Raw genomic sequence first — 21549 nt, forward strand, 5'->3', positions numbered from 1 at the left:
TACAGATAAAAGAGAGATTCACAGGGTGGGAGTGGGGATTCCAGCCCTGTGTGACCATAGATCCCCACTCTTCAGGGAGATGAATGTTGGAATGTGAATAGTCTTTAAGGAATCAGTGTTCTGAGTCCACATAGACCCCAGCAAAACCAGGAACCTCCACGTGAGGCCGGGGGTTTTCTGCCTGACAGAGCTGAAATTGACACCTGATCCCAAGTCTAGGCGGGGTCCAGTAAACCTGTAATTTCATCTCCCATCAGACCACCACCGGAGGAATGCGCAACAGATGAGACATAAACAGGACGAACTACCAGCCAAACAATTTTATAAAGTTATTAACATGTATTAACTCTTTTAATCTTCCTAGTAACCCCATGAATGGAAACGATTATCCCCACTTTACAGATGAGAAAATCCAAGTATTGAGGGTCAGGGCTGCTGTCGGGGGCGGAGATTTCTTGGACTGGCAATGATCATCAAATGGAAAAAAAGTTTCTCCCGCTATAACTAAGGGAATGAATGTTACAGAGTTCAACGTGGAAAGAAAATCTGCGAAAAGAAGACCCACACCCCCTACTGGCCCGAGCCGTCCATTGCTGCGGGAGAGATGAAGGTCAGAGCACCGGAGGACCAAAGGGGCAGGTCTGGAAAGGGGCGGGGCTCCTGTAATGGGAGGAGCCAAGGCCCTGTCCCCTCCCGTAGGACGAGTCATTTCCGTCCGCCGAGAAACAGAGAAAGAAGCCGGTGGAGTTGCGAGCAGAGCGCCTCGGGCCGGACTTCCCTGGTCGCAAGTGGCAGGTGAGCCCCGGTCCGGCATGGTGAGCGTGGGCCGAGCTGAGGGCGCGCGCGAGGTTCTTGGCTTTTGCCTTCGGACGTAGGGGTCCGGGCTCGCAGCAGGACTGAGCGGGGCGTCGTCGCCTGGGAAACGGCGCGAGCCTGAGGCCGGCAAGAGGGTGGGATTTCCGCAGCCTTCAGCGGAAGAAGGGAAATTCCTGGTGGACGGGGAGGGAGGAGGCGGGACTTCCTGTGGCAATTTGAGGGCGTTCTGTCAATCAAACCTGTTTACCTACTTCCCCTTAGGCCGGCGCTAGGGATGGCCGAGGTGGAGCCCCAGGGCCGCCTGTGGCTGGAGAGCCCCCCTGGGAGTGCGCCCCCCATCTTCCTGCCCTCGGACGGGCAAGCCCTGGTCCTCGGCCGGGGACCCTTGACCCGGGTTACCGACCGGAAGTGCTCCAGAAACCAAGGTGGGCGGGGCCGGGGCTGCAGGGGGTGTGGCCCGCTGCTGGAGCGGGAACACAGTGCAGGAAAACTGGACGGCCGGTCCGGTAAGGGAGATGTTTGGCCACCAGGCGGAATTGCGTGGTGTAGCTAGTCCTGAAGTTGATAGGTGCCCTCTGGAGAGTATAGGAAGAGAAAGAGGCTGTGCCTGACCTGGAACTAGCCAGACGCCTTAGTGGGGAGAGGATAGAACCAATCCCTATAGAGGTGTCAGAGGAGGATGCTTACAGGTCACCGGGAAGGCTTGAGTCAGGTCACGACCCTTGACAAGGAGAGAGCCGATCCTATGGTGAGAAGTACTACGCAGGCCTAGGTGGTAACGGGGGAAGCCCAGGACCTGCACCTAAGCACACGGCTCATCAGGGAGAAGCCAATTCTTTACGGAAAAAATGCCCGCCCTGTCCCTAGGCGAGAACCCGCGTCACAGGCAGTCCTAAGGCCTTTATCTGATTCCTGCATATAAAGGAGAGAGCCGATCCCATTTAGAAATACACTGCTTTCCCCTCCGGAATGGGTGCTATGGCCCCCATCCTGTGGCTTAAAGCTGGCCGTGCTCTCCAGTAATGAGGAAAACGATCACACAAGGATGCACATTCTGACTCCACCCTCTCAACCCTCAGTGGAGCTGGTCGCAGACCCTGGGACTAAGACCGTGGCAGTGAAACAGGTACCAGTTCCTCCGTGAGGCCTGGGGGTGGCGTTGGGCAAGAATAGCAACCCGGCCGGGAACAGGCCCTTTGGAAAAAAATCTGGTTTGGAGGGAAGGGGGTGTGGCCAATAGAGAAGCCTCGGCGTATTACCTTCTTCAGTTGGGGATCCATCCACATTTAAATTGGATAAGGCTGGCCGCCTGTAACATTTCCAGATTCCTGATTGGTGGTACACAGCGAAGAGGCGGGGCTTATGGATCTGACTGGCAGGTGGGGAAAAGAAGTCCCGTTTAATTAGAGGAGGTTCCTGGTGGGGGATGCAGTTAATGCCAGCTCGGCTCTCTCTCTTTGCAGCTGGGAATTAACCCCTCAACTGCTGGGACCCAGGAGCTGAGTCCGGGGGCAGAAGGCTCTCTGAGGGTGGGGGACACACTGTATTTGGTCAACGGCCTCCACCCGCTAACCCTGCGCTGGGAAGAGGCCCGCACGTCTGAATCCCAGCAAGACACTCCACCCGGCACCCCTCCGGTGGCCCCAGACGCTTCAGGGGACGTTGAACCACCGAAGAAGAAGCGGATGCGGAAGTCATCCTCCGGCTGGGAGAATTTTGAGAAGCTGCTAGTGTTTACAGCACCTGGGGTGAAGCCCCGGGGCAAGGTGAGGGCCAAGCTGAAGGAGCCACGCAGGCGGGGGCTTGACCCTAAGTTTGCTGTGTGCCCCTGGGCAGGTCATTCAACCTCTCTAGGCCTCCACTTTTTTTTTTTTTTTTTTGTCTGAGAAGTGGACCTGATGACAGTCAGGCGCTGGGGGGCGTGGATGTATGTCAGCTCCGGCCTGACCCGCAGTAACCTCAGCAACCTCAGCAACGAGCCACAATCATGGTAGCAGGTGTAGCACATTGTAGCAGAGACCCGAGCTCACGTGTCCTTACTTCACGTGTCCTTAGCGCCACTAGTCTCCCCAGTAAAATGCTGAATCCATGCAAAGCACGAGGCACAGCCCCTGATACGCGGTTAGTACCCAACAACCCCACTCCTGTTTTTATTTCCAGGGTTATTAGACTTCTGGCGTGAAGGCCAGGGGAGGAGGGTGGGCAGGATACGAACCCCCAAAAACAAAATTTTTAATGCTTATTTTTGAGCGACAGAGAGTGAGAGTGAGCAGGGGAGGGGCAGAGAGAGGCAGACAGAGGATCTGAAGCGGGCTCTACGCCGAGAGCCCGATGTGGGGCTTGAATCCACAAACCCTGAGATCATGACCTGAGTTGAAGTCGGGCGCTTAACCGACCGAACCACCCAGGTGCCCCGTGAAACCCATTTTAAAGACTGGAATACTGAGGCGCTTAGAAGAAGTGGGAGGCAGTAGGGTAAAGATTTAGGCTCTAGGCTCTGGTGTCAGGGACACATCCTTGCTGTGGCTTTGCCCTCTCGTAAAATGTGGAGGCTCTGTGACTCAGTTTCCCTAGGGGTGAAGGGCGAGTGAGAAGTCTCCGCCTTGCGTGGGGGGGGGGGGGGATGGGAGGCGTAACAATGTCGCTGTTCCTCTTTTCTCGCTGACCATCAGGTGGCCGCCTTTGATCTGGATGGGACCCTCATCACCACCCGCTCTGGGAAGGTCTTTCCCACTGGCCCCAGTGACTGGAGGTGATAGGAGGCAGAACAAGGGGGTGAGTGAGGCACCCACAGGGGGTCCCCCGTCACCTTACCCCTTTCCCATCCGCCCTAGGATCTTGTACCTAGAGATTCCCCGTAAGCTCCGGGAACTGGATGCGGAAGGCTACAAGGTGCGTGCGCTTCGTGCGTGATGGCTGGGCCACGGGGCAGGCCGGGGCCCGGGCGAGGAGGGCACCAGGTGACATCCGTGTGCTCCCCAGCTGGTGATCTTCACCAACCAGATGGGCATCGGGCGCGGGAAGCTGTCGGCAGAGGAGTTCAAGGCCAAGGTGGAGGCTGTGGTGGAGAAGCTGGGCCTTCCCTTTCAGGTATGGCTGCCAGGGAGTCGGAGGGTTGTGGAGGTGGGGGGTGGGGACCCAGAGAGAGGGGAACAGAGGTGCTGAGCTGGGGGCACCGAGAGGAGGGGACAGGGGCCTGCGGAGAAGCCGCAAGTGCCCGTGGGGAGGTGGAGGGCGGGGTCTGGGCGGGGTTATGCTGAGAAACTCATCAGAAGTGGCCGGTTCTGGGGCACCGGGAGCTCTCTCTGGACTGGTGAGGGTTGGGGTAGCATCCTTGGAGGATCCTGGGAAGGAGCCCAGGAGGGTGTCTGCCTTCAGGGACTCCCACCCACAGGTGCTGGTGGCCACGCACGCCGGCTTGTACCGGAAGCCGGTGATCGGCATGTGGGACCATCTGCGGGAGCAGGTGAGCCTCGGCGTCCGGGTCATTCCCCTCTTCCCTCTTCCCTCTGCCCGGCCTCCCCTCCACAGGTCTCCGGGGTTTGCCGTCCTGCCTCCTTCCTCTTCCTCTCCTCCCCTCCCCAGGTCCTCGCCTTCCGTGTCACATTCTGTTGGTAGGTGAGGGCAACGCTCTTGAACTCAAAGTCAGAGCAGTCAAGGAGGAAATCAGTCGCTTGTTGGTTGTTTTGTGTGTGCAATTGTTCTGAAGTTCAACAGCTTCCTGAGCTGAAGGTATCCGTGTACCAGACAGGCCTGCTGGGGCACCCACGTACCAGTGAGGGTGCAGACTGTACGTGCACACGCTGGTGTGTAAAATAGTGGGAGGAAGCGAGGCAAGATGAGGCAGGGTGTACCTGCGGTGGTCAGGTAAGGTCTCTTCGAGGTGCCTTTTAGATCTGAAGCTGGTTGTGGGGGGAGCCATGAGGGTATCTAGGAGGAGTGGTCTAGGTGGGAGAAGCAGCAGGTCCTGAGGCAGGTCTGTGACTAGGGTGTTTAGGGACAGTGAAGAGGCCTGGGTGGCTGGACCTGAGTGGATGAGGGGGAGAGAGAGGGGTATGAGGTCAGGGCGGGTAGGTGTGGGACTGTGATGCCTTGAGGGCCCAGGTAAGGGCTTCCCCTTTACCCAGCAGGGGAGCAAGGGGGTGGTGCCCAGTGGGGTTGGGAGGGGTGGGGTGGGGGGGGGGAGTCAACATGAGCAGGAACTGGCACCCTCTGGTGGCCATGTGGGGAACAGACCGTGAGGGCAGAAGCCCACAAACCAGGATGGAACAGCCCAGGATCTGGGCGGTGGCGGTGAAGGGGGTGAGAAGTGGCCTGAGGGTGGCGCCTCCAGCAGGGCACCGACTGAGCCAAGCATCTCCAGGGAGATGTGGAAGCAGGCTCCTTACTGCCGTCACCTGTCCCTCCCCAGGCCAACGAGGGCGTGCCCATCTCCGTAGGTGACAGTGTCTTTGTGGGAGGTAAGGGCCTGGGGATGGGGAGGGTGTGCGGATGGATCCACTGGGGCTGGGGAACGTGTGTCCCCAAGGCTGCTGGTGGACGCGGGGGTGTGTCCCCTGTGTTCCAGACGCAGCCGGACGCCCAGCCAACTGGGCCCCGGGGCGGAAGAAGAAAGACTTCTCTTGTGCGGACCGTCTGGTGAGGCCCCCCGTCCCCTGCCCGCCTGGAGCTGCGTCCCCACCTTGTCTGACCTCTGCGTCCCCCGCCTCCTCTCCCAGTTTGCCCTCAACCTTGGCTTGCCCTTCGCCACGCCGGAGGAGTTCTTCCTGAAGTGGCCCGTCGCCAGCTTTGTGCTCCCCACCTTTGACCCGGTGAGGCCCTCGGGGCGGGAGGGGGGGGGCTGGGGGAGGTGGGGGGGATGGGGGAGGCGGGAGTCACACTCATCACGGCCACCCCTCCCAGAGAACCGTCTCCCCCTCCGGGCCGCTCTACCTCCCTGAGGCCAGCTCCCTCTTGAGTCACAGCCCTGAAGTGGTGGTCGCCGTGGGATTTCCTGGGGGTGAGACACCTGACCCCCTGACATCCAGAAGCCCCAGCCCCTCTCTGGGTCCTCGGGCGCCCCCTGATCCCGTCCCCCACTTCACAGCTGGCAAGACCACCTTCCTGCAGGAGCATCTCGTGTCGGTTGGCTACGTCCACGTGAACCGGGTGAGACACCCCACGCCCCAGGCCGAGGGCCGTGCTGCCCGGCCCCTCGCTTGCTTTCCCCTCCTTACTGGGTTGCCGATTCCCCTCCAGGTCTCCGTGCCACCTGGCAAGGCCTCCCCGCCCCTGTCCTGGTGCTCGCTCCCCACTTCCGTCTGGGTCTCTGTGCCTCTTTTGGGTCCCTGCGTGCCCCCGCCCCCCCCCCACCGGGTCTCCTGACCTGCCGTGTCCCCCAGGACACCCTGGGCTCATGGCAGCGCTGCGTGACCACGTGCGAGACCGCTCTAAAGCAAAGGAAACGGGTTGTGATCGACAACACAAACCCGGACCCTCCCACCCGGGCCAGGTACCAGGGTCCCCCGGGTGACCTCTGTAGGGCGGGCCTGGGGCCCCTCACCAGCCCGGCCCCTTCCTGGCCCAACAGGTACATTAAGTGCGCCCGGGACGCAGGGGTCCCTTGCCGCTGCTTCCTCTTCGGCGCCACGCTGGAGCAGGCGCGCCACAACAACCGGGTGAGCTGGCCCGTGCCCCCCGCCCCCCTCCATCCCAGCCCCCCACCCCCCAGCCTGACCCCTGACCCCCACCCCCCACAGTTCCGAGAGATGACCGGCTCCTCTCACGCCCCCGTGTCCGACGTCGTCATGTTTGGCTACAGGTGAGCCCGCCGCGGGGAGGCTCCAAGCGGGTGGGCGCCAGGGGCCCAGGCCGGGTCTCACCTCCCCTCCTCACCCCTGCCACCAGAAAGCAGTTCGAGGCCCCGACGCTGGCGGAAGGCTTCTCGGCCATCCTGGAAATCCCGTTCCGGCTGAACGTGGAGCCTCCCCTCGAGCGGCTGTACCGCCAGTTCTCAGAGGGCTGAGCTGCCCCTGCCCCCCAACCCCCAATAAATGGTTTTCCTTTAAGCTCGGGCAGCACTGTGCTGGGAAGAAGGGTGGTCTGCCCGGCCGAGGACTGGCACCTGGCTAGTCCCCAAGCGGGGCCGGGGGGGACTCCCGGGGGGGACTCCCGGGGTGGATACAGGGGTGGGATTTGTCCTGAGCGTGTCCGGCCAGATGCCTCTCCCGCCGGAGTAACTGAGGCCTCTCAGCCCGTGGCCGTGGGTGCTCCAGACTGAGGCTGGGGAGCCCCCGCAAGGGACACGGCCCCCCGGGGGGGCGGGGCAGGGTCTTCCTTGCGCGTGGCTGCCGGGCTGCAGAACCAGCGCAGGAGCATGTGTGTTGTGACCCTGAGGATAAGAGCTGGATTTGGTGAGTGAGAAACTGCGAGCTGAAGTTGACCTTGGGGCAGTGCCTGCAGCAGTAAAGGCGGTGCTGGGAACACAGTCACAGGGGGCAGGTCCCCGGCCCCAGCCTGTGTGTGCTGCTGGCCAAGCACGACCTGTCGAACCCAAAGGGATGGAGAGAGCACCCCAGCGGCAGCGGGGAGCAGAACCCAGGCATGCGACTGGCCCCGAAGACAGGACCACCAGGCACGGCGGGGCCTGCAGTCTGGGGACCGAGCTGCCACTGAAGGCATAAGTGGCTCCACGTGCGGCCCGTCCATCTTCGCTCAGGTGATGGTGCTCTCAGAGGGCCTCCCCCCCCCATCACAAGGATGCACGTTCCCACCCCCCACAGCAGGGGGCGGGCTGGGCCATCAGCTCTCTGGGAGCCAATGCCACCCAGTCTGAGGACCCCCGGCCAAGTCTTCTGGACACGAGCGCGGTTGCCAAAGGGCTTTTAAAAGACTTTATTGGGGAAACGTACAGGGGTGGAGACCGTCCTTGGAGACAGCTCACGACGCGGTCCTCCAGCCCATCTTGCTGGGCGGCTGCCATCCCAGGGGCCCCCGCTCAGAAGCATCTGACCTGGGGGCAGGAGCAGAAGGGGAGGGGCCCTGGCTCAAAGGGGCGAGCCCTCTCCCCGCCCGGGCTCCATCACCTCCTGGGGGAGAGGGTTGCAGTTTCCCAGGAGGCCTGGGGCTACCGGAAGCTTCCCCGACATGCCTCTCGGCTCTGATCTCAAGACCAGAGTCACACGACTGCTCCCCAAGCCTCAAGACACCTCATAGGGTCCCTCGTGCACTCGGGCCGGGTGCCACTCACCGGTTTTGGCGGGGGCCTCGTCTGTGACTCCTGGAGGGGCCCAGCCTGGGGGTGGCCACTACCCCCCCATCTGCGGGGGAGGAAGGCAGGGGGGCTGCGTCAGTGGCGGGGACTTGGGAAGTGGGGGGAGGGGTGGGGGGTGGGGGTCCCGGCCTCACCCCCCGCTGCTGCTGCTCCTGCTCCAGGTTCCGCTGCAGGACCTGCTGCTGGTTGGCGATGACGCGCCGGATGCCGTTGACGAAGTTGCTCTGGTCGTGGGGGATGAGGCCGATGAAGATCTTCTTCTCCGAGGAGTAGAGGAGCATGAGCACGCGCACCTCGCACGACGCCTTGTAGGAGAAGTGCACGCAGCCGGCCTGGCGGGCGGGGGCGGGGTCACCGTCTGGCCGCGGTGCGGATGCGCCTCCCCACGGCCACCGGGGCACGAGCACGCGGGCCGGCGCCCCTTGGGGCCGCGGCACGCTGCGTCCTGACCGCCGTCCCCCCGGCCCTGGTGTCGCTACCGCTTGGGGACAAGGACACACAAGCCCGCCACGGCCTGGGGACCGACGGGCTCTGCACAGAGGCACCGGGACTTGGCTGCGACGTGCTCCAAGGAGACCACGGCGCCCACGACAAGCAGGGCGATGGTGGGCTGGTGAGTACGCGGACCGCCCCCGAGGCGCCAGGTGGCCATGGCCAGGACTCGCAGAGGCCCCCTCGGGCCCCAGGAAGCCCAGCACTAAGTCCCCCACACGTAGGCCCTGGAGCAGCTCAAGTGCCAACCACGAATCCCCAGTGAACTGTCAACGACACTGTTCCCTCAAACCAGGGACGCGGCCGAACGGACAGCCACCTCGGGAGAAGCGCTCCCGCTCTGCCTCCCTGGACCCTGCTCTCCAGTCACCACCCCCGGCTTATAGGTGGGCAAACTGAGGCTGAGTTCAAGGACTCCCAAGGTCCCTCAAACCACAAGGGGCTGTGCTTTCCTGGGCGCCACCCCGGGGAGACGGCGGCGGCAGGTGTCCAGGGGGGAGCTCCTACCTGAGCCCCGGCCCCACCGAGGGAGCGCGGAACGCCGGGCAGGGCCGGCCAGGTGCACGCACGGCTTTTCCAGCTTCCCCCGCGGGAGCGCTGTGCTCTCAAACTTTTGTGACACAAGAAATACACAGCCCTCCCTCCAAACGCACTTGCGCTGCTGTGACGGAATCAGATAGTTGGGGACGCATGCCGGCCTGTGACTGCAAACGTCCACAAAACGTGGCGACGGCTGTGCTTTCACAAGCACCGAGACGACGCACCTCCCCTCGCAGACAACTGAGGTCAAGACCCGCTGGAGGATAAGCCGGCACCTTGAGAGCTCGGGCTGGGAGCAGACAGACCTCGCTGCCTGGCAGGGCTCTTCCGGAGCCTCGGACTGTCCATGAGAAAACCCGGTCCCCGTGGAGGAGGGACCTGGGAGCACCGGGTCAGCACTCAGTGGTTCCAGCCCCTCGAGACTCTGGCGAGACTCTGAGTCGACCCTGGAGGCCGGTACCACACCGGGTGCGAGTCCCACTCTGAGCCTCAGTTTCCCCATCTATAAAACGTGTCCGGGACGGCACAGACCCGGGGAGTCCCGTGGACCGGGAGCCGACAGGTGTCTGGACACAAGGCCGACTGGCTGTCACCGTGGGGGCTGCCGCCACTCTCTCCCCAGCTGGCTTTGGGGAAACAGCCACCGGCCGTCATCCGCCTTCTAGTTTTCAAACGCAGAGCGGACCCGGCCCCGTCTGCCCAGGGGGGCCTTTCCGGCCGGCCGCGCCCCCACCCACTCGCCCGGCCCGCACACGCCGCACTCACGAAGCCGTTGTCCATGATCCGGCACAGGCTCTTGAGCGTCTCCAGGTCCTTGGTGAAGTGAAACTGTACCAGGCGCGAGTTCCGGAACAGCGGCACCAGTGTGGTCTGCGGGCAGGCCGGACGGCGCCGTGAGACAGGGCGCCCAGAACGGTCCGCAACTACGCCTCCCGGCCTCGCCCCCATCCCCCGTGCCGCCCTGCAGGCCTCGCCCCCCGCTTCTGACCTCCACCGGGTCCACACCCGCCTATCTTCACTTGCCGGACAAGCTGGCCACAGGGCCCTGGCGCATGCTGTCCCTCCGTCTAGGATGTTCTCCAGCCGACAACTCCAGTGCCCCCTTCTCGGGGAAGCGCCCCAACCACCCCATGGTCTGCTGTCTGTCACACAGGCCGAGTGCCTCCCATCACACTCACCAGCAGCTGCTGCGGGATGAGCTGCATGTACAGCTTCCTTGGCCACTGCTCAGTCCTCCTGTGGGGCAAGGGGACAGGGGTCAGGAAGCTGGGTCTTGGCAAGACGCTGCCTCTGCCCCCAGCCCGGCACTCACAGGATCTCCCCTTGGTTCACGTAGACGTGCGACGGCAGCCACCTCTTGGACCGACTGTTGGGCTCAGGCCTGGGCTTTTGGGGAGAGGAAGAGAGGAGACATCAGGAGGGGGGAGGCACCCCAGTCAGCGAAGACATGCTGGTCTTCAGGTCGCCCAGGTCCCCCCAGGACTCACCTCTTGCCACTCCATGACCCCGCTCCACGCCAGGAACTTGTTGTTGACGATCTGAACTGGGCCCGCGACCCCGCCGGGACCCACCGCCTGCGGGAACAGACGAGTGGGGCCGATGCCTGGGAGTGCCCCAGGGATGCTTCTGGGGAACCTCAGAGCTGTCCTGAAGACCCTGGCCCCCGTCTCCAGGCAGTCTGGCCACAGCCCCAGAGCTGGCCCTGCCCCTCAGCTGTTCACAGACCTTCCATGGCTCCCCAGTGCCCCAAAACAAGTCTCAGGTGCTCAACCTGGGGTACAAAGCTCACAGGGTCTGCCCCTAAGACCCAGACAGCCCTATAATTTGTTGAACAGGAACACTACTCATAAATAACTGGCAAGGGGTGAACCAGGACAGTTACCCTCCAGAGCCTTCCAGCCGCATAGCAGCCCTCCCCATAAGCCTGCCGCCCACCTCCAAGCCCTGCTGTGTGTAGGAGGCCCTCCTGTGAAGAACCGCCCTCCACTCCCCCACCCCCACCCCCAAGCCGCGCTGACAAGTCTGGGGCAGGGCTGGCCTGGGCTCCACCAGCACACCTGTTTGCGCGTGGTAATGACCTGCCGGATGGCGTTGACAAAGCCGCTCTGGTCGTAGGGGATGAGGCCCATGAAGATCTTCTTCTTGGACGAGTACAGGAGCATGAGCACGCGCACCTCGCAGGGGGAGATGTGAGGAAACAGCATGCACCCCGCCTGGGGGGGGAGGGCAGGAAGTCAGAGACCCCTCCAAGCTAACCAGAGACTGTCCTGTCTCAGGGACAGGTCGTCACTGGATAGAAGTCCTCAAAGTCACCCCGTGGCCTTCCGTGACGAGTGAGAGGCCACAGCACAAGGCAAGAGCATGTGAATGTGCACTTGGGGGTCTCCCTTCAGCTGGTCAATCTGTGGTGAGGGCCTGGGACCCACCGCTGAGGCAGGAGGATCCTGAGAGGGTGGCACCTCCCCCCCCCTCCACCGCGTCACCCCCCTCTCGATGCCGCTTTGTCCCCAAAGTAGGGCCTGCCTCGGCCGAGCCGCCTCCAGGGAGGCACTGGGCGCAGCCCCAGCTCTACTCCCTCCTACGTGCGTGACCCAGTGCAAATCACTTCATGTTCCGGACCTCAGTTTTCCCATCTGTAAGATGGCTTAACGACAGTCCCGTGGTCGCCGCCACATAAACGTCTTTACGCGAGACGCCAATGCCTCCTTGGCACGACGTTGGAAAGGAGTGTCACAGGCCTTTCTACCTGGGCTGTCGGGACAAAGAGGCGGCTACCTTGGGGAATACCCCTGACTTGTCCTGTCACCCAGGGGCCACCTGCTCAGGGAACCTGTCCCCTGCTTTCCCGGACCGAGGCGCGGCCCATCCTCCCAGAGCTACCAGTAGGACCAGGAGTGTGACCAGCCAGGTAGCACAGGGAGCGTGCTGGCGCGCTTCTCCCCTGTGGCCATCGGGCCCATCGGGCCCGTCGGCCAGGCAGACAGCAGGCCCTCAGCAAATGGCGCTGAGGTCAGGGCCACCGGCCCATCGGGCGAGAGACTGCACCAATCACGACCCCCGGTCTGTCCAGGCCCCAAGGGAACGGGGATCTACCTGGACACTGGGGGTCATGGCCTGCCCACACAGTAGGCAGAAGGAGGCACTTGGTCCCAAAGGGGACCCCAGAACCAAGTCCTGTGGTGTCCCGAGCGGACGACCCGCTCTCCTCTCTCGCCACCCACCCCCCGCGAGCACCTGTCCCCTTCCGCAACCAGACCCCTGTGGGGTGGGGGTGTTCACCGCTGACATCAGGGCCTGGATGAGACGCTGGGGCCCAGACCGGAGGGGCTGCAGAGACCACGCCAGACTCACTCCCTGACGGCCCCGTGTCACAGTCACTCACCAGCCCGCGCTGACCAGGTGTCGACCACACGTGCAGGCCGCCTCCTCCAACACCACACAAGTTCACTCCCACTAACCGCCCCGAGGCGTCCCGCCGCCAGCCCCGCTTGCCGGATGCATGCGGCCCCAGCACGGAGTATCCCCCGGCCCGGCTCACCCTCCCCGCACCCCCACGGCCATCTTCAGTTGGGTCCCTGCCACGTGCCGTGTCCCCAACAGGCTCCTGGGTCCCAGGAGGGCCAGCTGGGGCCCTCCACTCACTCGCATCCCTGGCGCCACCGCCCGCGTCCTCCGTGCTCTGCCTTCCCTGACACCCGCGTGTTCAGACACGGACCAAGACTCCTTCGGAGGGAGGCCTTGGGCCCCCGGCCCCCCGCCCAAGGGTCCCGCTCTACTCACGAAGCCGTTGCCCATGACGCGGCACAGCCCCTTGAGGGAGTCGCAGTCTCTGTTGGTGAAGTGGAACTGCGCCAGCTGGGAGTTGCGGAACAGGGGGCCCAGGGTGGTCTGTGGGCGGCCAGGGGACAGCTGGGTCACCGCCAGGGGCGGGGTCCCCGGGAAAACGGGCCTGGGGAGGCCGGAGGTGGGTCTTACCAGCAGCTGCTGCGGGATGAGCTGCATGATGAGCTTCTGCGGCCACTGGTCGGTCTCCCTGCGGTGGGGGAAGGGGGGGATGGCGAGTCAGGGGAGCCCCGGCCACCCACCTACCCCCGCCCCCTGCCCGCCACTCACAGGTTCTCGCCCTGGTTCACGTAGGCCTGGCAGGGCAGGGCCCGCTTCAGCTTCGCCGTGGAGTCCGAGTAGGGTCTGCGCTTCTGGGGGCGGGGCGGGGGGTCACCGGGCACAACCTGGGTGCGTGGGCCAGCCCCCCACCCCCACCCCCAGACTCGCGAGGGGACCCGGCGGCTCACCTCCTGCCACTCGAGGACGCCGCTCCAGGCCAGCAGCTTGTTGCTGAGCCGGTGCTCGCCCACAGCCAGGCCCCCGAGGGCGAGCCCAGGCGAGGAGGGCCCGATGGGACCCAGGGCCCCAAAGACCCGAGCGCCTTGCTGCGGCAGAGGGGAGGGGGGAAGCCGAGGCTGAAGGACCCGCAGGGGCAGCCTGTCCACCACACGCAGCCCAGCGTTCAGACCCAAACCCCCTGCTCAGAAACTCCCGGGGCCACGTCCAAACCACTCGTCCCGGGAGTCAAAGACCCCAAGTGGCTGACCTACATATCCTTTCCCTGCCACTACGAGCCCCTGCTCCCCGGCCACTTGTCACCTCAACACTGGTCTGCTCCCTGCTCCAGCTGTGCCCTTGGCCCGGAATACCATCCCTCCCCCTTCAGGAGATGCCACTCACTCACCCTCCCGGCCCGATCAATTCTTGGTCCCTCTGTCCTGACCCAACTCAGAAGCCAGCGGTCCGAGGGTCCAGGCCTCCATGAAGCCCCCACAATGCACACACCAGTCTACACTGCAGCTGGCTGCCTGGCACATGGGTTTGCCCCAACCCACCCACGCTGAAAACTCTTCCAAAGCCCCCCATGGCCCTCAAGAGAAAGTCTGGACTCTCTCCTCTAGATCCTGCCAACCTTTCCGAGGTGGTCGCCGGCCCTCCTTCCCTCCCTTGCAGACCCCGGGGGTGGAGAAGGGAAACCAAAGCACAGAGAACAGAACCGTCCAGGGAGGCAGAGAAACTTTTGGAAGAGGGAGCGTAACAACATCAAGAGGGGTTTCAGACACGACATCTTGAGAGTGGTTGCAGAACACCCAGAGAACGTTCCAGCAACAAAGCCAAGGAAAGCTACACATTCTACTCTTCACAGGGCACTCTCCCAGATATCCTTTTTTTTCCCCCTAAACCAAAGACATCTCAAAGCAAACAAGGGAAAGGCTTTGGAACAGGCTGGCAGCAAGTACTCCCTACAAATCTCACCAGTAAATGCCTCCGGGCAGCAGAAAAAATTACTAACGGGCGTTGTTCTTTTTCATCTTATATTAGAGGGCACTTTCTGCATTTCCTATAAAGCACACAGATGTTTTCTGTCCCAGAAAGACAGGAAAACTCGGATTTTCCAGGAGCTTAAAAAAGCAAACAAAAAAACCTGAGCAAGCACGTCCTCCACCTGGACAGGTGATTCTGGAATATGGGCAATGGTAGCGGATCAAGAAGAAAACCAAAGAGAATCTTGGCATAAGAACATGTTGGTGCGTGTTCAGGGCCGGGCTGGGTCTGAGATGCAGGACGGGGGTTGAAGTCCAGGGTTTGGAGATGCCACAGGTGGGGCAGAGAACATCGGAGAATATGTGCTTAAAGCCCACAGCTGAAGAGCCTTCGGAGGGCCAGATGAATGCACTTTAGGATCCGGTCAGTGTAAACTGGGAGAGCACATGTTTGAAGTCTGCTTTGTCTGTGAGGGCCAGCTGACCACGTTAGGCTTAAAACATGTTCTGGTCTAGAACGTAAAGACCGAGAATTCCTAGCTAAAAACTCAGGTCTACCTGCAACAACAGGGTAGGTACGTCCAAGTGCACGACCACAATTAAGGACGAGAGTTAAGTGCGGTCCTAAAGGAAATCTCATATTGGGGCAAATGTGTGCGTTTGACGTGTGAACTGTTTCCTGCACAGGGAAGCCTATTTTGTACTTGGTAGGAGAATGAAAGCCTTAGGGTGCACAGTTTCAGAACCGGGAAGCGCTTTTGAACTAGATGCAGATGCTGAACACATCCCCGTAAGACAGTGGAGCCGAGGGGTATGTTTAACTTTTGAGAGACGTTCAGAGTCTTCCTGTCTACGTTTAAGATACGAAAAAACCCGTTTTAAGGCCTGCGTGGAGCTGCCACAGCTCCATGCCACGCACAACGTTGGCGCAGGGTATGAAAGAAGCGAACTCGAGAGCCAGCCTAGGGTAAAACGCACATCTGGGCAAGCGTGAAACGCCGAGACGTGCAGGTTTACTAACATTCCAGGTGCGCCTGAAGATTTCTGAAAAGTATGCGCTTATTTTAGGTCTGGGGAAGCGTGTGCAGCTAATGTCCCGACAAAGCCAGATGTTTACGTTTGGGCTTGTTGCACTCTGTAAGGGCATCCCCCATCTGGGCGAGCGTGCAAATCCCGGGCGCACACGCCACGGGCGCCGTGCAGACGCGCGCGGGCCCTGGAAGGAACACCCCCAGGTGCAACACCTGGGCGCGCGAGTGCAACACGCGGGCCCCCCTCGCCGCGGCCCCGCGGCCCCCTCCCCCATTTCCAGATTTCCTGCGCGGAGAGAGACCAACTTTCCAATTGGAAAAACAAGCATGCACGCCTGCCGTCGGCCCGCCCGCCCCCCACCCCGCGTTTAAATCGGGACGCGGAGTCAGCAGTAATTTGAGCCCTCCCCGCCCCCGTACCCCACCCCCGCCACCCCAGCCTAAACGCGCAACAAAGGGGAGAGCACGGCGCGTACCACCCGGGGGGGTTCCACGGGGGAACCCGGCCCCAGCCGGGACCACCCTTCGGGTCATCCTGAGACCCCACAGAAGAGGGGGCCGCGGACAAAGACCCGAGCCCGGGGGAGGGGCTGGCGGGGGCGGGGCCGTGGAAGGCTCTGGAAAAAAGGCGGGGGGCTCACCATGGGAGGGGCCGAGCGGGCCCGGATCCGCGGTGGCTGCGGGCCCCGGGGGCTGGCCGGCCAGGAGCGCGAGCGGGCGGCGCGCACCGTGAGGGGCCGTGGGGGGCGGCCGCGACCCCCGAGGGGGCCCCCGGCGCCGGAGCGGTGCGGAGCGCGGCGCGGACGGACCATGGCGGGCGCGGGCCGAGCGGGCTGGGGGCTGCCACGGGCCGCACGGGGGGCTGCGGGCTCCACCGACTGAGGGGCGCGGGCGCGCGGCTTCGGGGGAGACGGGCTGGGCTGAACCAAGCGCGGGGGACGCGCCGCCGGAGAGGGGTCGCCGCGGCCAAACCACTGCGGCGAGCGGGGGAGCGCGGCGCGTACCAACCGCGTCCGCGAGGGGGCGTGGCCGGGCTGTACCAAAATAGGGCTGGGGGAGCCTCAGGAAGCGGAGAGGGTGTGTGGGGCGGGGAACACGGCCATTGGAAGATGCTCTGGGCCTCTCGCGCTAGAGGGGGAGGAACTGGGAAGACGTGCGAGCAACAACTTCAGGGGGGTGTGGCGGGAGAGGCCATACCGAAGGGTGGACGGGGGGGTGATAAACGAAGACGACGATACTAAGTTGGCTTCGGGCTGGGGGACAGGATACCAAGAGACCCTACCCTTAGTCGCGGAGCCGGGAGACTACACCAAGAGACCTTAGGAAGAACAGGAATAAGGGAATAGTGGGCCTTGTGGCGAAGGAGCCTACCTAGAAGTTTGGGGATACGGATCGTACCTCGCACCAGGAGAGTACTTAATGTTTGAAGGCAGTGACGTGGCTAGGTGGGCCGGAGACCACAAATCCCAGCGTCCCCCGCGCGGCCTGCCTGGGCGGGGCCAGCGACCCCAGCGACGCCGCCAGTCCCTGCTGCGTGCCCATTGGTCCCGGTGCCCTAAGGCTCTGCCTACCGCCCCAGGTACCTTCTCGGGCTTCTTGCCACCCGGGCCACCCGGGCCGTTCATTGATTCACTCTACACTCAGCTATTACAGGACTGCGTATTCACTTACTAGGAGTTGTGTAACATTTTCTACTTAAATTTGTCTGTTTCTTAAATGTTGGTAATAGGTAACCGTGAAGAGGCTATGAGGATTAAATGAGTTAATGTAAGATCACTACTCAGCCTAGTAACCACTTAAATGTTAAATCTTTTTAAAAAAAAATTGTGATGAACACCAGTGAATAAAATAAAAACTTAAAGAAAAATCGTTATTGGGACGCCTGGGTGGCTCAGTCGGCTAAGCGCCCGACTTCAGCGCAGGTCGTGATCCCACAGTCCATGAGATCGAGCCCCGCGTCGGGCTCTGTGCTGACAGCTCGGAGCCTGGAGCCTACTTTGGATTCTGTGTCTCCCCCTCTCTCTCTGCCCCTCCCCTGATCTGTCTCTGTCTCAAAAATAAATACATCAAAATTTAAAAAAAAAAAAAATCGTTATTAGTACTACTATTTCCAGTCTGCGCGACCAGTGCGTATACTGTGATGACCAAAACAGACAGGGTCCCTCACAGAGCCCAGAGTCCACTGGAGCAAACAAAATAATCGCAGTTTGTGATAAGTGTGATAAATAGAGCAAATGCACGGGACGACAGCATGGTGACCACGAGAAGTCAGGGTACCGACCTTTAGGTAGCCTGCAATTCTCTATGGGCTGGAAGAGCCCTAAAACGAGGGAACAGCAAGGCACAAGTCCTGAGGGCAGAAGGAAAGTAAGGGAAGCCGGCACGGTTGGGGCGGACTGAGGGTGGAGGGCTGTGGAAATGGGGAGGTGCTGGGATCCACAAGCAGGGACCTGCAGCCTTGCTATGGAACTTGAATTTTAATCTCACTCTGCTGGGGATCCAGCAGAAGGTTTTCAACAAGGGAGTGACACAGACTCCCTTACTTTTAGACAAATCACTCCTACAATACTCGGAAATGACATTTCTACAAGTCTACCGGAATGGGACCCACAGTGGCCTCTGAGGAGAGAAGGCAGCACGCAGAGGGAATGGGGCCACAGCGACGGGAAGGAGATTCAGCTGCCTCTCTTAGGCTATCTGGAATTCTTACATTACGCAGATGTTGCCAACTGAGAAATAATTTTTGAAATACTTACATCTTTTTGGAAGGATTCCTCTGGCTGCTGTGTTGAAAATAAAACGGTAGGGGTGCCTGGATGGCTCAGTGCGTTAAGCATTCGATTTCAGCTCAGGCCATGATCTCACGGTTCATGCGTTTGAGTTCTGTCGGTGCAGAGCCTGCTTCAGAGCCTCTGTCTCCCTTTCTCTCTGCCCCTCCCCTGCTGTCTCTCAAAAACAAACATTAAAAAGAGCGGAAGAAAATAAACTGGTAGGAGATGAGTGGAAGCGGAAGGGCAGAGAAGACTGTGCCGATGATCCAGACAAGAGGCGTGGATGGGATGGGCGGCAGGCAGGGTGGCCACAGTGGAGGTGGCTTCCACAACTTACTTCAAGCCAGAGCCCAAAGGGCTTGGGCAGAGAGTGAGTGAAAGAGGCGTGAAGGACGATGCCATGGTTTTTGGCCTGTACCGAGATGCCGCTTAGCGAAAGGGAGCAGACTACAGGCCAGGTGGTTTGTGATGCGTGTTAACTTTGAGATGTTGACTAAGTGACGTAGATAGGGGAGTCTGGAGATACAACTTTGAGAATCTTCAGTGTCTGAGTCAATGAGACACTGAGATCACGAAGGGCATGTGTATAGACAGAGACCGGGACGCTCCAGACCTTTAGAGGTCAGAGTCCTGAGAGGCAAGCAGCAGATGGGACAGGAGTGGCCAGTGAAAGAGGAGAAAGGCTGGCTGTATTTCCCACCCTGTTTGCCCCGCCCACTCGGCTGCCCGCCCAAGGGGTTCCCAGGGCCAGCTCCAACCTGGCCCCGAGTTCCAAATTGGCCTTGGATTGTGATCAGATGGAGAACCGGTGCTCTCCGGGCCCAGACCACAAGTTAGACAGCAACAGTTACCTCCAGAGCCCCAACAAGCATCCATGTCTGGACAACCCACTACTGGCAGCAGGGAGACAGAACCACAGGGACAGAAGCCTCCTTAATCCCCCTAAATCCTAATTTCTCACCGTTCTTGTTGGTCCAAGCCTTCACAAACCCTTGTCTGGAAACCCCCTCCTCGGTGTCTCTCGCTTCGCTAACCCAAACACCCCAGCGGCTTCCCTTAGAATTAAACGCAAACTTCCTCCAGCGCCCTGCATGCTGGCTGCTGGCTGCTTGCTGCTCTATCCACACTGATTCCTCTGACATCCCTCCTGCTCTCCAGCATCCTTCAGCGCCCACCAGGGCGCATGCGTGGGTGTGAATTCCCAGGATTGTATAAGCGGAGAGAAAATTGTGCCAGGATACACTCCGGCGGGAGCAAAATGGAAACATCCCCGAACATGACAAGAAAACGTAGGCAGAACTTATGAGTTATAGGACAGTACAGCTCTCCGAAACCACCTTGCTTACCCGGTGTGCCAGTTTAAAAGGCAACTGCCCACTTCATCCGTGAAATCTGCTGCCCAGGCTAGCGGGCTAATATGACTAAGCAATTCTGCTCCCATCTGTCAACACTTCCTGAAAACTGTTACCGAACCTGTTTATGCCGGTTGCTCTTAAGTTAATAACTTAATCCTATCAAACCAATGAAATGTTAACACAAGAGAGTTGTTTATATGGAAACCAGGTAGGCTGCATTAGAAGAAATAAAAATGAGTTGCTTAAAAAAAAGAAAAAAAAAAAACCCAAAAAATAAAGCGCTGGAAATGACAAATAACTTGTGCTTTGCAGATGTAGCTTATAAAAGAATATGATGTTTTTGACAGGTGGGAAACCAATACTTAAAGAAAAGATCTTGGTCCTAACAGAAAACAGAAAAGATGATTATTTATTATTTTGGGAGACAGTGTGAGTGGGTGGGGGAGGGGCAGAGAGAGACGGAGATCCTAAGCAGGCTCCATACCCCCCGCCCCCCACACCCCCCGTAGCTCGAGCCCCACTTGGGTCTCGAACTCATAAACCGTGAGATCACGACCTTAGCCAAAACCAAGAGTCAGCCTTAGCTCAACCACTAAACCACGCAGGCGCCCCTGAATGTCTGTTTAAATGTTCTTAATTAAAACATTCAAAGTGCTTAGATGGGCATAAGTGCCATTTGCCATCTATTTCTAACTCCATTTGCCCCCCCCCCCCAATGAAAAGGATCGCACTTGTTGGGGCTCCTGGGTGGTTCAGTCGGGTAAGTGTCGATCTCTGGCTCAGGTCATGATCTCTCGGTTTTGCGAGTTCGAGCCCCCCATCGGGCTCCCTGCTGTCAGCGCGGAGCCTGCTTCAGATCCTCTGTCCCCCTCTCTCCCTGCCCTTCCCACACTGGCGCTCTCTCTCTCTCTCTCTCTCTCTCTCTCTCAAGCAAACCTAAAAAGATGATTGCACCTGCTGACCCCATTATGGTCGAGTGGGGTCATGTGACTACTTCTGGCCAATGAGATACGAGGAAAATGACACGTGCCTTCAGTCGATCATTTCATTACCAGCGCACTACGAAAGCTCTCTAAGCCTTTCCTGTGCTGCTGGCAATGTTCCAGATGTATCAACATCACCAAGCTGACCCTCTATGTAGCAGGAGTGAGAAAACCCACCTCTGTTATTTCAAGTCGCTGCAATTTGGAAGTTGTTCATGCAGCCAAACCCAGTCTATCCTGACATATGAATGTCCTTTTTAAATAATCCTGTTTAACCAACATGATTGAGTTTACTAAAACGGCAGATTGGGAGTACCTTCGGGTTGGATGTGTAGGTGACAGAGACAAGGACACAAAGGCAACATGGACAAACAACAATGTCTTATACAACAAAAGGTGAGCAAAGTGATCTCTGTCTTGAAGTTTGTTTTGTTATTACAAAATTACGTTAAAAAAAAAAAAAAACACGGTCTGCCGGATACATGCGTCTCAGGCTCTATATAAGCTTCCTTAAGCTTTCTCATCATGATTTCTAATTATCTGTGGGCCCACGTCAGCTTGGGAGCTTTGTAAGGACAAGCATCCCATCACGTGTCACTTATTCACAGCGATGTCCCAAAAGCCCGACAGAGTTCTCTACGTCCAAATGCTCAGGCACCCCCAGAACGCCCTCCGCCTCTACACCTCTACAGAAGTGGGGTGATGTGTTTGACACCCCATTCTCCCTTTCAGGGCACACCAGAAAACTACGTGTCCCAGCTTCCCCCGTAGTAGATGGGGGTGATTTCATCCTCACCAGGGGAAACATAAACGTGAGCACCACGATGTCGCGAGCACCACCTCTGGTCACAGGCAGGTAAAAGCCTGTGCACCCAGTCCTCTCCATGCCCATGCTCTACCCCCACTGTTGGAGACCAAGGACCTCAAAATGGAGGGGTTGGCTATTGAATGAAATCAACGGGACCCCTGAGTCACTCTTGGAGGACAGCCACCAGGGGGA

At 60.0% G+C, this 21549-nt stretch overlaps 2 protein-coding genes across 6 annotated transcripts in view; one reads left to right on the forward strand and one right to left on the reverse strand.

The window, feature by feature from the left end:
* The first annotated feature begins 702 nt into the window (after positions 1–702).
* PNKP (polynucleotide kinase 3'-phosphatase) lies at positions 703–6863 on the forward strand. Its single transcript, XM_047077603.1, has 17 exons — positions 703–795; positions 1078–1241; positions 1896–1942; positions 2280–2582; positions 3489–3568; positions 3651–3708; positions 3799–3906; positions 4211–4282; positions 5228–5276; positions 5384–5454; positions 5535–5627; positions 5719–5815; positions 5903–5964; positions 6198–6307; positions 6386–6473; positions 6555–6616; positions 6703–6863. Exons 2-17 carry the CDS (start codon positions 1091–1093, stop codon positions 6818–6820), a joined length of 1569 nt encoding a protein of 522 aa, XP_046933559.1. The 5' UTR covers positions 703–795; positions 1078–1090; the 3' UTR covers positions 6821–6863.
* Positions 6864–7674: 811 nt separating this feature from the next.
* LOC124510893 (prostate tumor-overexpressed gene 1 protein homolog) overlaps positions 7675–21549 on the reverse strand; it is a 35966-nt gene continuing 22091 nt past the window's right edge. Inside the window, exons 1-12 of one of the 5 annotated variants that reach the window (XM_047077601.1) lie at positions 16082–16330; positions 13393–13530; positions 13214–13296; positions 13076–13133; positions 12881–12988; positions 11158–11313; positions 10588–10674; positions 10413–10486; positions 10279–10336; positions 9866–9970; positions 8203–8400; positions 7675–8114 (exon numbers count right to left, since the gene is read on the reverse strand). In XM_047077601.1, coding sequence (XP_046933557.1) covers positions 8103–8114; positions 8203–8400; positions 9866–9970; positions 10279–10336; positions 10413–10486; positions 10588–10674; positions 11158–11313; positions 12881–12988; positions 13076–13133; positions 13214–13296; positions 13393–13530; positions 16082–16252 — 1248 coding nt within the window. In that variant the 5' untranslated portion in view covers positions 16253–16330 and the 3' untranslated portion in view covers positions 7675–8102. The other 4 variants (XM_047077600.1, XR_006961775.1, XM_047077599.1 and 1 more) reach the window with 4 other exon arrangements.

This window comes from Lynx rufus, unplaced genomic scaffold, assembly GCF_022079265.1.
Source record: "Lynx rufus isolate CCGP_SWC_20201006 ecotype Redwood Valley unplaced genomic scaffold, mLynRuf1.p SCAF_16, whole genome shotgun sequence".
NCBI lineage: Eukaryota > Metazoa > Chordata > Mammalia > Carnivora > Felidae > Lynx > Lynx rufus.

Excerpts from the sequence above, each read along its gene's own strand:
- PNKP (XM_047077603.1), top strand. The coding sequence starts at position 1,091 with ATGGCCGAGGTGGAGCCCCAGGGCCGCCTGTGGCTGGAGAGCCCCCCT. Across the intron at positions 1,242-1,895 it reads GAAGTGCTCCAGAAACCAAG|TGGAGCTGGTCGCAGACCCT; the intron begins GTGGGCGGGGCC and ends CTCAACCCTCAG. Across the intron at positions 6,308-6,385 it reads GACCCTCCCACCCGGGCCAG|GTACATTAAGTGCGCCCGGG; the intron begins GTACCAGGGTCC and ends CTGGCCCAACAG.